Below are 15,776 nucleotides of genomic sequence, written 5' to 3' on the forward strand. Positions count from 1 at the left end.
GGCTTCTTTTAAAATGGTTGCTTCCAACTGACTCTCAGCCCGAAGCGACAACCATTTTAAAAGAAGCCCCACCCCCCTCGGCGTGAGCGTGATCACGCAAGCACGTCGCATCCCCGCCTTCCGCTTAGGTTCGTCAAAAAAGGCCGCTGATCTTGTCACGTGGACTCAGGAGGCCAATCATCTGCCTCTATTTTAAAAAACTCAGCGGATTATAGTAACTGGCTGCATTCCTTGTCACGTGGCCTCGAGAGGCCAATCCTGGGCCTCCGCGGGCGGGCGCTTGAAAAGAAATCAAATCATCACCGGCAGATCGTTTAATTATCTGTTGTAAGGTATCGCTTGCCCCTAGTACGGTGCGGGGGGGGGGAGACGTGTACCAGTTACAGGCTGTGAGAGTCCGGACCCCACCCCCCTGCAGGTGAGTGACTGGCGGTCACACGCCTCATCCGTGCCGCAGCGGCATCGCTGGGTTCTGGAAGTGGGGTCGTGCAGCGGGTCGCCGCGTTTTGTGTCCCGGCAACACTGGGGGCGGGGGTGAGGCTCGGGGGGCAGAGGCGGGGCTCGGGATGGGCTAATGGAGAGCGGCGGCGGTTTAAAGGGTAGCCCAGGAGGGCGGTTTGAATTCAAACAGCTCGGGCGGTCGGGGCCAGCGGGGCGGTGGTGACGGTGAGGGGAGCACGGGGCTGTGGGGGATCTGGGAAGGGGGCCGCCTCGGGGCTGAGGAGGGCGCGGGGGCGTGAGGCGCGGAGTAGGGAATGAAGAGGCTGGTGGGAACGGGGCGTGGGGGTTGCAGCGGGGGGGCTTCACGGGTGGGGAGCGCGTGGGCGGGCTCCCTCAGGAGCCGGTGGGGAGCGCGTGCGGGGGAGGTGCAGCAGGCAGGGGCTTCATGGGGGTGCGGGGCGCAGCCGGCGGGGAAGTAGGAGACCTGTGCAGTTGCGTTTGTGAGCGGGAGCCGCATGGAGCTGGAGGTGAAGCGTTGTAATGGGGAGAGGGTTGCAGGGGGAGCTGGATCTGAGGGGTATGATGTGTGTCGGTTACAGTGCCAGGGGATTGTACTGGGGGAGACTGTAAAGGATACCGGGTTCCGAGACTCGGATTTTTCGGGCCAGTAGGAACCATTACGATCCTGACGGTAGTGGGAGGAGATTGTGCAGGACCAGATGTGGGAGTGGGAAGACTACATCTGTGGGTGGTGTGGGGGTTTCATTGGGGAGGGGCATTGAAGGTATGAAAACTGCAGCGGGGTGTGGGTTGATATAGGGTGTGGATGAAGAAAGCAGAGTGTGAGGGTTGGGGGTATGAGGAGGACGTGCAAGGGGTGATGAGGAGAAGGGTGCTCTGTATGGAAGATATTTCTAGTTAATGTCCCTGCATGAGACAGCTTTGCAATTAAATGTTCTCTATTTAGGCAATATGGAGAAAAATAGTAAAGAGAACCACAATGGGCTCCCTGGTCACAGTGTCAAGGTAAAGTGGTCTTGCACACTTACTAGGCAAATGCATTTTACTTGGCTTGATCATATGAGGACTGTAAGCCTCTATTTGTTCACTCCACAAATTATCTGTGATAATTATCGCTAACTCTTCATCAAAGAGGTTCCGCTTTTTTTCATAAAGACACAGGGAATATTCTCCAAGCTACTCTCAGTAGCTCACTGCTGTGGAGACTTAGCCACCTGGAATACAACTTCTACAGACTGCTTCTGCATGGTGTTAGTGTTAAAATGTTTTCTTGTGGGGTGGCAGCCATTTCTTGTGATATGGGTCTTTAAATATCTAAGACTGTGATCATCATGCTGGGATGTATTCTTAGGAATGTTGCAAGCAAGACACAAGAAGTAATTCTTCCATTTAGCATTGATAAGGCCTCAGCTGGAGTATTGTGTTCAGTTCTGGGCATCATACTTTGGGAAAGATGTGGACAAATTGAAGAAAGTCCAGTGGAGAGCAACAAAAATGGTTAAAGGTATAGAAAATAGACCTGTGAGGAAAGAATTGAAAAAATTGGACTGTTTCTTCTAGAGAAGAGAGGCAGATCTAAGTCTTCAAGTGTGTAAAAGGTAGTTAGAATGAGGAGGGTGATAAATTGTTCTCTTTATCCCCTGAGGACACGACAAGAAGTAATGGGCTTAAATTGAAGCAGGGGAGATTTAGGTTAGATATTAGAAAAAAACTTCCTAACTGTAAGGGTAGTTAAACACTGGAACAAATTGCTTAGGGCGGTTGTGGATTCTCTGTCAGGTTTTTAAGAACAAGAATACCTGTCAGGGTGGTCTAGATAATACCTAGGGCATGTCTACAGTATGAAATTAAGTCGACTCAAGTTAAATCAATGTACAGCCACTGCAGTAATTAAAGCAGTGTTTCATGTCCACATTATAGTCCTGTCCGCAGTGTACGTCCTCACCGGGAGTGCTTTCCACCGACTTAACTGCATGCGCATTATGGCACACTGACAGCCGGGCCCCTCGGCGATGTAAGTAACGCTGTGTCTACACGGACACTGCGTCGACCTAACTTCATCGATCTAAGCGCTACACCTCTCATGGAGGTGGAGTTATTAAGTCGATGTATTGGGCAACTTACATCAGTGGAAACTACCTTTTAGTGTAGATGCTTACAGAGTTAGGTTGACATGAGCTGCCTTATGTCGACCTAACTCTAGTGTAGACCAGGCCTTAGTCCTGCCTTGGTGCAGGGGACTATCAACATTCCTATCAGTCTTGACATTTCTATGATTTTATGATATCCTTCTTTCTGTCTGATTTACTTTTTTTTAACTCTTAATGGGTATATTAATTGAGTGTAATGGAGCTAATTAGCTCATACACAGGTAGGAAAAAACACTTGCTTGCCTGTAATAATAAATGGACAGGACCAAGGAATAAACTACAGGAAAAGCAGAACTTCTAGTATGTTGTACTTGCCTCTACTGTAATTAAATGTGTTGGGTTTTTTAGACTCTACCCACCATTGGGGATGGTCCAAAACGGCTCCCTGTGCATCAGCAGCATCCTCAGAATCGGGTACCTGGAGGTGGAGTCCAAGCACAGCGTATTTTGTGTCCTTCAAATTTGGCTCAGCGAGTTCCTGTACAGTCACAGGCTCAAAAATCTGTGCTGTCAAACCAGAAACAGTCTCAAAACCAGCTGATGCAACAGCCTCGACCAACTTTTCTAGTTCAACCAATTTCTAGGCCTCAGGCTCCAAGTAAAAACAATGAGGAACCTCCACAGGCTTCACTATCTGGTAAATATAACTGTAAATAAATGTTTCATTTTCAATAATATGCAGTCAACTTCAGCATATTAACTAAATTGGCATGTATTCTTGCTGCATGCATAAGAGATTTGTCTAGTTTCACCTTGAACCATAATTCTTTTCTATTATTTTTATTATCATAGCACCTATGAGTCCCAATTATGGACCAGGACTCGGCTGGGTAAGGTGCTGTGCAAGCATAGAACAAAAAGACAGTCCCTGCCCAAAGTACCTTACAATCCACAAGAGAATGCTTTACTAATGGGAAGACAAGTCAGAAGGGTAGTTCAGACTTGTACAGAGAGTTTTCCTGTATTAAAAAAAATCCCTTGTAGTTGTGATTTACTAGCTAGCGTGATGCTGCTTGCTTTTTCATAGGCCAGATTAGTAGCTTATTCATATGAGACTAAGATAGTGGTCACTGATGCTCAGATACCATGGTAATGGTTGCAATAGGAGAAACTAAATAGGTTCAGGCTGTCCGTGGAGTCTGAGCCTGACTTATATGTAAAACTTGGGAACTAGGTTGAGAAAAATCATTTTGGAAGCAGACAGTAGTGTTTATGAACTATAGTTATGAAGTGTTCAATTCTCTTTATGTGCAGCAAAAAGCCTTGAAGCAGAAGGGACATCTGTCCAGAAAAATGAAGAAACTAAAAAGTAAGTCCATGGGTATGCTGCCATTGATGTCTGTTGGGGCCAGGGTCTCTTTGTATTTAGGACTAAATAATGTAGCAATTTGGATGCAAAGTATTTTGTGACTTAACCACAACTATTGGTTTTGAGCCTGTTCATTATCAGAAATGCTGTCTCTGCATTTGTAAATACCACAAAATATTTTGGAGCTATGAATATGAGATACTTTCATGAAGTTCTAGGAAATCTTTAATCTGTTTCATGACCTGATAACCTTCAAGAGCAAAGGCTTTCATAGCTTGTTTAAAAAAGAAAAATCTGCATACTCTTTAGCCAAATGAGAACTATATGCTTTTCATTTAAGAAGCTATTCGGAGTGAAGTTTTTTTTTTCTTGTATGGAAAACCTCAACTTAATGTTTTTTTGTTTTTCCCATGAAGCTGGACAAAATTTTATATTTTGAAACTAAATGACAAATGCCTCTTTCCAGACTCTCAAATCTTCGGCACATATACATGAACATAGGAGGAAAATGTATTAATAGCATGTGCAAGACAGAGTTGTTATGGCTCAGCTCACAAGAGTATGCTCACTAAATTAGGTGCATGCACTCTGATACATCCAAACCACTGATGTGTGCACACCTTGATTTGTGTGCACAAATTGGACATTTGTGTCCAGGCATGCTTTTGCCTTGGCACATTCAACCTGGCCATGTGCAAAATTCCCTGCACAACTGAAGATTTGGATCCAGAAGTCTGAAAAGAGAACTGACCCTTACATGTTGCATTCCTTTTCCCAAAGATAGGTTTTCATTTCTTGCGTGACTGGCCCTAGAAGGGGGGAATACTTGGGGCCAGTTAATTTGGTATAAATGTGGAGTAACTCATTTGACTTCAGTGGAGTTATTCTGGGACGTTATCCCAATGTATCAAGAAATTCTAGTCCCTGGTGTGGCTTCTAGCAACTTAAAACTGTTTAACTTTCTCATAGAAGGCAGTGGTGTCTTGACGACTTCGAAATTGGCCGTCCTCTGGGAAAAGGAAAGTTTGGAAATGTGTATCTGGCTCGTGAAAAGCAAAGTAAATTTATCCTGGCGCTGAAGGTGTTGTTTAAAACACAGCTGGAAAAAGCAGGAGTAGAACATCAGCTGCGGAGAGAAGTAGAAATACAGTCTCATCTTAGGTAAAATTGATCTAAAACTACTTTTTTAGATATGCTTCCAGAGAACAGGAGAGACAGTTGGACTCCATTGTATCTCTTGACCCTCAATTAAAGGAGGAGGGTAGGAATATCTTGTGAAAGTTACTCTTTCGGGATGGCCTGGGCAAACCAGTCTCCTGTGTCACGTGTATGATATTAGGGCAGGCTCTCTGGTTTTTGTACGGTGCCAAGCATTTTCTTGATATCTAACTAAGGTTGATCATTTACAGACTATCACATGTGCGGAGCTTGCAATATGAATCTACAGGGCAGGTTTTTATGCTTTGCCACAGCAACCTCTCAAAACAGCAAGTCAATTGCATGTCTCTATATTTTATCCTGACCTTTATGCCACACAGTAGGAAACAATTAAAGGAATTGGCCTTATTAACCCCCTCCTCCCCCCTCCCCCCCCGGTCAAATATTATATAAGGGGATTTCTCCCACTCGTTTTAGATGGTACAAGTCTGTACAATTCCTTTAAATGTTCCTTAAACTTTCTAGTCTTCTACGTTCTGGAGTGGGGGGAAATATTTAATATCCCTGAGTCTAGGGCTACACCACAGAGCTTACAGCGGGCCAGGGTAGCGCTGCTAGTGCTGACGCTCTAAGCTGACGGGAGAGAGCTCTTCCATTGACTTAATTATTCCAGCCTCCACAGGAAGCGGTAGCTATGTCAGCAGGAGAAGCTCTCCTGTCAGCCTAGCAGTATCCACACTGGCGCTTAAGTCGGTATAACTTGTTGCTCAGAGGGGTGGCTTATTCACGCTCCCGAGTGATCAAGTTCTACCAACATAGACTTTGATCTTGGTAGCATGGTTGGGAAGGCTGTCTAGAGAAGTGAGGTGCACAAACAAGGTGTCTCTGAAAAGTTGTATAAAGATGGGGGGCGGAGGGGAGCTTAAACAATCTTTGCTCAATTGAGGAAAAAGGAAAGGAAGTTAAAAATATGCACTCTAAGCTGTAGCAGCTCCAGAACTTTACTTACTAGCCTAAAGGCACTAAGATTGACGTATGAAATTGTCCTACTGTATTTTCCACTGTATGCATCCAATGAAGTGGGCTGTAGCCCATGAAAGCTTATGCTCAAATAAATTTATTAGTCTCTAAGGTGCCACAAGTACTCCTGTTCTTTTTGTGGATACAGACTAACACAGCTGCTACTCTGAAACCTAAGTTATACAGTAGGCTTGCCAAACAGAAGCACTCTGAGGTGAAATGCTACAGAACTACACTGAAGAAATTTCTTGAATGCAATGGCTAGCAGACTTAAAAAAAAGTGTCTTCAAAACAAAATCACCTTTCTATACTAAAGTTGATATGTGCTTTGTCACTGGTATAAATTTTAGGGAGTGATAACTCCATAAAATGTTAGCTAGCAGTCTAGCTCCTCCAATGCATGAAACTCAAACTAGGTGCTAGTAACTACATAACATCTATATCAATGACCCCCAAAAAAATGAAAATCAGTATTTTGTTTGTCTGTGTAGAGGTGTTTTCTGGTAGAAAAATATTCACTTTTTTTTTTTTTTTGCAGGCATCCCAATATTCTCAGGCTATATGGCTACTTCCATGATGCCACAAGAGTCTACCTAATTCTAGAATATGCACCTCGAGGAGAAGTCTACAAAGAGTTGCAGAAGCTAACCAAGTTTGATGAGCAGAGAACTGCTACTGTAAGTGTCTCTAGAGGTTTTTTATCATCCACCAACCTTTTGCAAATGCAGTTAATATCTGAAGCATAAAGTTAGACCTTTAGATCAAAATCTGACATTAGGCACATGAGTGCATCTCCACTGAAATCAATGCATTTGGTAACTAAGAGCAGAACTGATTTTTTTTTTAATCTTTTTAGTTTTGAAACTAGATATTTAGGAATAGTCTAGGAAGTTAGTTACTATGTGCATCATGACCGTTCGCTGTTGGCTGCCACTTTAAGGTCCTAGACGTCTCAAGTAAGTATAGAGGAGGGGAAGGTGCTGTAGAGTAGGGGTTCTCAACCTTTTTCTTTCTGAGCCCCCAACCTGCTATAAAAACTCTAGGACCCACCTGTGCCACAACAACTGTTTCCCTGCATATAAAAGGCAGGGCAAGCAATAGGGGGCAGCAAGCAGGGCAGTTGCTTGGGGCCCGTCGCCACGGGGACCCTGTGAAGCTAAGTTGCTCTGGCTTCAGCCCTGGGTGGCAGGGCTTGGAACCCCAGGCTTCAGCCCCATGTGGTGGGGCTTCGGCTTTTTGCCCTGGGCCACAGCAAGTCTAATGCCAGCCCTGCTTGGCGGATCCCCTGAAACCTGCTTGTCCCCCTCCAGTGGGCCCTGGACCCCTAGTTGAGAACCACTGCTGTAGAGCACAGCACTAAATAGTCAAAGGGGCTTAAAAGGGTGAAATAACGTATAAAGTGTTAAGATAGACCTTATTGGGCTGAAACTGACAACACTGCCAATTTCACAATGGGTGTCTAGACACCAAGTTCTCTAACAGTTAAGCTAAGGAGGTTACTATGTCTTTAACATATACTGTGTCATGGGATCACTTTACAGTATATGACAGAATTGGCAGATGCTCTATCATACTGTCATTCAAAGAGAGTGATTCATAGAGACATCAAGCCAGAAAACTTGCTGCTTGGTTCAAATGGAGAGCTGAAGATTGCTGACTTTGGATGGTCTGTGCATGCTCCGTCATCTAGGTAAGAACTCAGACACTACGTACCCTATCATCTCTTGATGCAGCACAAAGCTTCATGGCTCTAAATAAAATCTTAGTATGTATTAAAGAACATACACCACTGTCACAGCACTAATTGAGGAAGGCTGATGCACAGAGACTGAATCACACAACTGCAGCTTGCCTAGAAATATGCACACTGTGTCATGAGAACCCCAAAACTGGTTGGTTTGCCCAGTTTATTTACAGGTCTGTCCTACCTTCATCCCAATGCCCTTCGATGTGTTGGTGCAGAGTGTAGCAAGAAAGCACTGTTTCAGTGTATTTGGAGCCTTGCATGCCTCTGGGGAGAACAGAAGGGTTTCCGTCGTTAATTCTCAAGAGCAGGGATTCTCAACCTTTTTCTTTCTGAGTTCCTTCAACATTCTGTACAAATCCCACTGCCCACCTGTGCCACAATAACTGGTTTTCTGCATATAAAAGACATGGCCGTTGTTAGGGGGTAGTAGATAGTTCAATTGTCTGGGGCCCCATGCCACAGGGGCCACCTGCAAAGCTACATTGCTCAGGCTTCTGGCTTTCTGCCCTGAGCTAAGTTCCCTCTAAGCTGCGCAGCTGCCTATTAAGCACTGCACAGACGCTCAGGGCTGTGGCGGGGAGAGATGCCTCTCCCCAAGCCCCAGACCCGCCGCAGCACAGCACCCCAGCCCAGCCCCAGACTTGCTGCGGCTGGGGGACCGGCACCCCAGCCCAGTCCTAAACCTGCTGTTGCCTGGGGACAGGCGCCCCAATCCAGCCTGTCTTGGACCTGCCGCGGCTGGGGTACAGGCGCCTATCCCCTCCCCAAAGCCCACACTCCCAGCCGGAATCCTCACCCCATTCGCACTCCAACCCTCTGCCCCAGCCCTGAGCCCCCTCCAACAGTCTGAACCCCTTGGCCCCACCCCGACTCATGAATTTTATGTGCACCAATATGGAGGTGATGTGTCACACATCACCTCCATATTGGTGCATGTAACAAAATTCATTTCGCACATGGGTGGAAATGAATTAGATGGAACACTAGCCCTGAGCCCCAGCAGTCTTAACATGGGCCTTACTTGGTGGCCCCCCTGTGGCCTCCCCAGGGGGCTCTTGGTTGAGAACCACTGTTCAAGAGTATAGACCTGCCCCCTCTGTCATTGTCCAATGTGTGACACTTGAAGTGAGCTCTTTGGAGTAAAGGGAGCATCAACTACTATGTGTACTTACGCACTTCCTTGTGTAACTGAACACACCAAGTTATCAGTACAGATGTTGCCCTCAAGATGATGTCTAAAAGTTAATATTCGACTTCTATACTTAACTATCAAGTTCATACGAGAAACTAGAATTTCTGGGTGGAAGCTGGTACTAGCAAAGTAACTGAGTGATTCTTAGAAATGGAGAATACTGCTGCATAAAGCCCAAACTACAGTTTCTGTATGAAACCATTTGTATGTGTTTTAGGAGGACAACTCTTTGTGGTACACTTGACTACTTGCCTCCTGAAATGATTGAAGGGAGAACACATGATGAAAAGGTGGATCTCTGGAGCCTGGGGGTTCTGTGCTATGAATTTCTAGTAGGGAAACCTCCTTTTGAGGCAGAGACATACCAGGAAACTTACAGAAGTATTTCAAAGGCAAGTATTGGGTCATTTTCACTTCTTCCTCCTAAGTCACCTATTCAGTGATATTAAATAGATATGGGGTGATAAAACTGAAATGTTGTTTTCTCAACTACTTAAAGGAAGGAAAATGGGGCCTCGATTTCCTGTGGTTTCCCATGGCTAATCAAAGAGCAGCCTAGCAGCTGTGATCCATCAGGAATTACTCTGATTTTATCTAAATCAGCCTTTAGAGAAGGTTGGATTCTTCTCTTAATATGGGCTGTAACCCAGTGTAGATTAACGTACAAGCCACAGCAAAACTTTTACTGTCAGTGGGAGTTGTGCATAAAAATCAGTGTAGTAAATAACATTCAGTTATCTGTAACTGTTTGTTAATACACTGTTGCTACATTCATCATCCCTCTGAGGGAAAATAGTTACCTTTAGGACCACTACTTTCTGCCCTTTGATTCTCTTTCTTCTCCCACGCTGGGACTTCCCCTCTCTTTTCCCTATAGTAATTCCCATTTTTCTCCTCCCGAGGTTTCTCTTATCCTTTTCCCATTTCAGCTACTAGAAATGATGAGCAATTGAATAGTTGAATTCTGGCATTTAAGGTGCCATTGGTATTTAGTTGCCCTAGTTTCTTTGAAGCGTTGTGTCGAATTTGTAACTTGGTCAGTGTTTCAGGCTGTACAAAGGCTTTTATTTGCTTCGCATATGAAAGGTTTCTTTAGTAATCATGAGTATAACAACATTTCTAACTCACGGTCTCACAATGAATTGGTTCACATACCACCTTCTTAAAAATCGTTGTGAAGTGAATGGATGGAATATGAAGCTTATGTACCACATTTTGGGGATTCCTGGTTTTACTCCTGGGGGAATTCTATGCCACTGTGCAATACAGAATTTTGCAGAAATTAATGTGCGTGCAGAATTTCCTTTCCCCCACAGAAATTGGCTGCAGTGCTGCTGGACCTGACAGAGCCCAGCTTGCGCATAGAAGACACTGCTGGGAGGAGGGGGAGGGAGCTAGAGGGTTCCCTTCAGCTGCAGTTCCCCATGTGCTCTGAGGGAAGGAGACAGTGGTGTGCAAGAAACTCCACACAAGCCTGGGTCCCACCATCAGGCTGTTTTTCTTCCTGGATCCCTGGGCTCTGAGGGGTGGGGAATTTCTGGGCTGGGGGGCCACAGTTGGGCTCTGGGGTGTAAGAGGGTGGGTGTGGGGGCCGGGATTTGGTGAGGAGGAGGTGTGGGTATCTGGGCTGGGGGGGTCCTGGCAAGGCTCAGACAGGGGGAGGTGGCTGGCTGTGGGATGGGGGAGAGAAACAGGAACTGGGTTGTCATAGGGGTTTCTTTAACTCTCTACTCCTGGGAAAATGGTGTCTATTGTTACAGACATACTTGCTCACAGTTATTTTGAAATCAATTACCAAAATAATTGAAACTGATGTGATCATGTAGTGTTGTTTTGATTCTCAACATTTGCAGAATTTTAAAATATTGTGCACAGAATTTTTAATTTTTTTGGTGCAGAATTCTCTCAGGAGTAACCTGGTTTGCTTCTGTATAGTTGAAATGTGACGAGGCTGGGGGGGAAAAAAAATCAGTCAGATCTCGTGTATGGGCTGACTGATAATGCTCTTCTAAACTTTCCTTTGGCTCCATCTACATCCCAGTATTCTCTGCTTTACTCCCTGTACAACTACAAACAATTCCTAACACCTGAAAATGTTAGTTCTATATTTACCACTAGAATAGTAACTTATTGCTTGTTTTTAGGTGGAATTCAGATTTCCTCCTTTTGTAACAGAGGGAGCTAAGGACTTAATTGTAAAGCTCCTGAAGCATAATCCATACCAGAGGCTGCCACTGAAAGACGTGCTTGCACACCCATGGATTACCACAAACTCTACAAAACAACCAAGCAGCCGGAAGAGCGAGGCTGCTACCAGTAACAGAACGCCATCTTAGCAAGGTGTCTGTTTCATGCTATAAACAATCTCAAATGAACTATAAGCAAAAGGAGAGCCCTGTAACCATGACTACTTTAATGCAGCCGGGAAAGGTTGCTTGCAATGAGACTTTAATAAAAGACCTGCTAATTAAAACAGACTGGGGAATGATTCAGTTGTGTGAGCTATTCACCATTTTAAACTCTTATTGTAATGGAGAAAATGTTTTTTTATATATATGTATTGAGAGCAGTTTGACAAGAAGTGTACTTAAAGAAGTTGATAGAATATTAGCCAACGTACTTGAAGTCCAGTTTGCATATGGGTCATATACATTGAGATGAGGCAAAGTTAAATGTTGTGTTCTTGCCAAAGGCCCTATAATGTGATCAGTCTTAATTTTTGGCTCCTACTTCCTCATAGCAAGAGACAGTTGTGGTTCTGGATATCTGTCATGGTCAAATAGTGCAATAATAAATCCTTGCGTTACCTGCATTCTAACTTATTGGGCTGCTAAGGTTATCACAAATGTGCAGTGATCTGAAGATGAGTGGAAAAAGATGAATGTGCCTCTTCATAAATGTGTCCTAATAATTGTGTGCATTTCTTGCTTCTGTGTACTCTTTGGTCTGCTGTTGTGTGGAGGGGTGAGGCACTTGAAATTTGTTAAATAAAGACTTATTACATTTTGATAGGGTGGTAATGTTTATTTTACTGCACATACTGTTGGACTTATTAGATCTTAAACTAGAAAAATATAGCAAAATGTATCAAATTAAAATGTAGACACTTCCTATTTTATGAAACATAAGAGTCTGATCTTAAAGAGGTTAGTATACTTTGTAGAGCCTAATGACTTTACTGTACAGTTTCATGGAGGGTCATCAGCAATCACTTCAAATTTTTGTTTAGCACAAGGATCTGCTAAATTATATTAGTATAACTGCTGTAAATCCAGTTTTGAGGTAAAGCATGAGGTGTGGGAATAGGCTAATGAGAATTCTTTTAAAACAAAACTAGCTTCCTATAACTACCATGGAAGCATTTGTACTAGTTAAAGTAACCCTTATACTACTGTAACTGTCCACATGGGTCTGCATCAATTTAAATGATTTGTGTAAACAGGCCCATACACAGATTAAGGACCCACCTGTGTTTTAAACACAAGTTACTAAAACCTCTGCCCTAACCAGCATAGGGAACAGCAACAAAGGGGTATGCGTCAGCCTAAAATGGCAGGGTTTCAAAATGTGAATACAAGGAAGGTGGTTAAGGCTGAAATGTCAAACTTCACAAAGTTTGGTATCCTTAATCTAGAGGTAATAAACTCATGTTAATTTTCCTTTGCATATAGTCATGCTGCAAGGAAAATCCTAAACCTGGGGTGGAAAGAGGTTCTAGCAGCAGCCTGTTTAAGGGTCTATGGTTATGTGGGTCTAAAGTTTCTGTATTGAATTAAGGTAATGAGCTGAAGCACTTTGAGCTTCTTTTTCTACTACTGTGGATACAGTAAACAAGACTTCCACATGTAAAGGTGAGCACTGAGGCACCTGAATGACTTCTACAGTTAGAAGGGGGCTAATAACATAAGAGGCCATACTGGGTCAGACCAAAGGTCCATCCAGCCCAGTATCCTGTCTACCAACAGTGGCCAATGCTAGGTGTCCCAGAGGGAGAGTGAACCTAACAGGTAATGATCAAGTGATCTCTCTCCTGCCATCCATCTCCACCCTCTGACAAACAGGCTAAGGATGCTATTCCTTACCCATCCCAGCTAATAGACTTAACCTCCATGAATTTATCCAGTTCTCTTTTAAACCCTGTTATAATCATAGCCTTCACAACCTCAGGCAAGAAGTTCCATAGGTGGACTGTGCACTGAGTGAAGAACTCCCTTTTATGTTTTAAACCTGCTACCCATTAAAAATTAATATTTTGGCTTGCAGTCATCTTTCCTGTTAAGTTTCCAGTGAAGTGTCTCAGACAGGAATAAAAGTGTATTCTTACCTTGTTAGCAAGACAGTCTAGTTTTAATGTGTCAGTACATACAGAAGAACCAGTAGGGAGCCTGTGGAATTCATTATGAATCAGGGATCTTGTTTAAGTATACTGCTGGGACATGCCTATACTTGCCCCAGCCCACATACCCACCCTCTTACCCTTCTGAGCCCAGCTTTGGCCCCCCCACTGCCCCCTCAGAGCCAAGAGGAGAAACAGCCTGATTGTGGGTCCCAGGCTTGCATAGTTTCCTGCACTCTTCTGTCTCCTTCCCAGGGAACAGTAGCTGCCACAAACCCTCTGTCTCCCTCCCTCCCAGCAGTGTCTTCTATGTGCAAGCTGGGCTCTGCCAGGTCCAGTGGTAGCTACCAGCACTGCAGCCAATTTCTGTGGGGGAAAGGAAATTCTGCACACAATTCTAATTTCTGCAAAATTCTGTATTGCTGTGGTGCAGAATTCCCCCAGGAGTAAATTGCATGTGATGGGCAAAATGGAAATAGAGTATTATAGGAAAATTGGGAAAAAAAGTCATGTTGCCACAGGATTGGATCCTGCTGTCAGTATACACTGGACCCTGTGTTCAATTTCAGGGGGTATCTGCAGTCACTGGTCCACACCTGACTGTCAGTCTTCACTTTTACAAGATGCAACTCTACTTAAGTGCTGCTGTTTCACATGCAATAATTTGCCACTGTACATTCCTTTGGTGTTTTGGAGTACTGCCATTTTTGCAATTGTATACATATGACTTAGGTTATAGAACTGCAATACATCCAAGCCTAAGAGATTTCTTACTGGAAAATAAGTAAACAACTAGAAGGGAAAAAAATATTTTATTGTATTTTCTACCAGTGTTGCCCATTCTAAAAGGCCTTTGCTACTATTTCACAAACTAATTCTGTTTTCACATTTCTAAGCTTACACAGGAGGATTCAGAAATTCAAAATATATTTTTGATTTAAAATATATTGCAAAAATGTTCATCTAAACAAAGGTTGCAAATGACAGTTTTTACAACCAGATTTGTCTAATTCAGAGGTAAAAAATAGTCTCTCAATCTCACTTAAAGGGGACAAGTGCAGTTTAATTACAAATTAAATTAACTTGGCACGCTGGTGATTTTTAAAGTGAATGTTGTTTCCAGAAACCATAAAATCATGACTGCATTACAGGAAGTAACAGATAGAAGGACTGGAATGCTATTTGTTTTTCTAATGGTGATAATAGAAAAATACACATTTTACTTAGAAATGAAAGAATAAAGTGATATGACAATTTGAATATTTTAAAAAGTAGGATTTTTTGTATCTTGCTATATCTTTAGTATCAAAGTGACTTCTCTGATCTTGAGTACTATTGCACTCTCTATAAAGCAATAGGGAGCCCATCAGACAAAATGGCTCTATTATAAATAATTATGGGAAAGGGAATAAAACCAAAAATGTTTCCTTTAAGGAAATTTAGACATTCTACTCAAGGTCAAACGGATTTATTTTTTTTAAAAGGCCCCACAATGTTTTAGCAGCTAGCAAATCACAGGAGACTAGGGAAGTTACTGTTGTGAGGAGTTAATAACGCAACCACCACCACCACCTTCAATGGTTACTTTAAAAATATTTCAATTTTATCCAGAAAGTCCATTATTCAGTAGCATCACCAGAAGGCAATTTCAATTAAAAACTCAAAACATTCCAGCAATTAAACTAAAATGAAATGTAAACTCTGCTTGATAAGTTGATCACAAACTAGCTTACACACCATTGCAGGGATGTGAGGCACCCCATTTTGTCTCTGCACAAACTACCTGCATCATGGGTCACAATGCAAGAGGGAATGCAGCCACCTAGGAGCAGCTAACTCTCTCTCCTGGCCAGGCAGTGAGTCAGCCAGAGCAGCAGAACAGGCGCAGAAGGTGATTTAAGCTACATTAGAAAGAAGGCTAGCATCTTACATCTCCCATGGAGCAAAGAGGAAGCAGGGACCACACTGCAACTCTTAGTCACAATATGGCCCCTGCTCCTGGGGTAGTGTAGTTATATGCTGCCCCTTACTCAGGGCAGTTTGCAAGCTGCCAATCTAGCCTTAAGTCATCAAAATCCCTTGAGGTGTACACAATAGCTTATTTTGGACCCAGTCTTGGGCACTCTGTATTGCATGGCTATATGTACATACTAAATTCCACATTAGGATAGGAACATTGTCACAGTGATAAAATATTTAAGAAGTATTTTTCAACTGATTATTTAAAAGGATAAATAAGTTAGAATTGAATCATCATTGACACATCCTTAGTTCTTTGCACTTTCCTCAGCTTGGAGGATGTAGGTGAACTAGTCTGTTTATAGTCCATTTCACTTGCATTATGCTGCAGTGTTTGTTTCACCAACACTGCAGAGGAAAATCCAGATAAAGCTACTGAAAAT

At 43.4% G+C, this 15,776-nt stretch overlaps 1 protein-coding gene across 2 annotated transcripts; it reads left to right on the plus strand.

Annotated features, from left to right (window-relative positions):
* The first annotated feature begins 290 nt into the window (after window positions 1–290).
* On the plus strand, window positions 291–12,047 carry AURKA (aurora kinase A). Of its 2 annotated transcripts, none has more exons than XM_077831817.1 (9): window positions 291–418; window positions 1,409–1,467; window positions 2,961–3,249; window positions 3,867–3,921; window positions 4,891–5,082; window positions 6,638–6,776; window positions 7,641–7,789; window positions 9,256–9,430; window positions 11,183–12,047. In XM_077831817.1, the coding sequence occupies exons 2-9, from the start codon at window positions 1,414–1,416 to the stop codon at window positions 11,372–11,374; spliced, it is 1,245 nt and encodes a 414-aa protein (XP_077687943.1). In that variant the 5' UTR covers window positions 291–418; window positions 1,409–1,413; the 3' UTR covers window positions 11,375–12,047. The 2 variants fall into 2 exon arrangements, with proteins under 2 accessions (XP_077687943.1, XP_077687944.1); XM_077831818.1 differs by lacking the exon at window positions 291–418 and adding an exon at window positions 446–534.
* The last annotated feature ends 3,729 nt before the right edge of the window (window positions 12,048–15,776 follow it).

Source organism: Eretmochelys imbricata, chromosome 13 (assembly GCF_965152235.1).
Source record: "Eretmochelys imbricata isolate rEreImb1 chromosome 13, rEreImb1.hap1, whole genome shotgun sequence".
NCBI classification, from domain to species: Eukaryota; Metazoa; Chordata; order Testudines; family Cheloniidae; genus Eretmochelys; species Eretmochelys imbricata.

What these genes read in the sequence shown, in the direction of transcription:
- AURKA (XM_077831817.1), top strand. Translation starts at nt 1,414, where the DNA reads ATGGAGAAAAATAGTAAAGAGAACCACAATGGGCTCCCTGGTCACAGT. An exon ending in TCCCTGGTCACAGTGTCAAG is followed by an intron (nt 1,468 to 2,960) that starts GTAAAGTGGTCT and finishes TGGGTTTTTTAG; the next exon opens with ACTCTACCCACCATTGGGGA. An exon ending in AAAAATGAAGAAACTAAAAA is followed by an intron (nt 3,922 to 4,890) that starts GTAAGTCCATGG and finishes ACTTTCTCATAG; the next exon opens with AAGGCAGTGGTGTCTTGACG.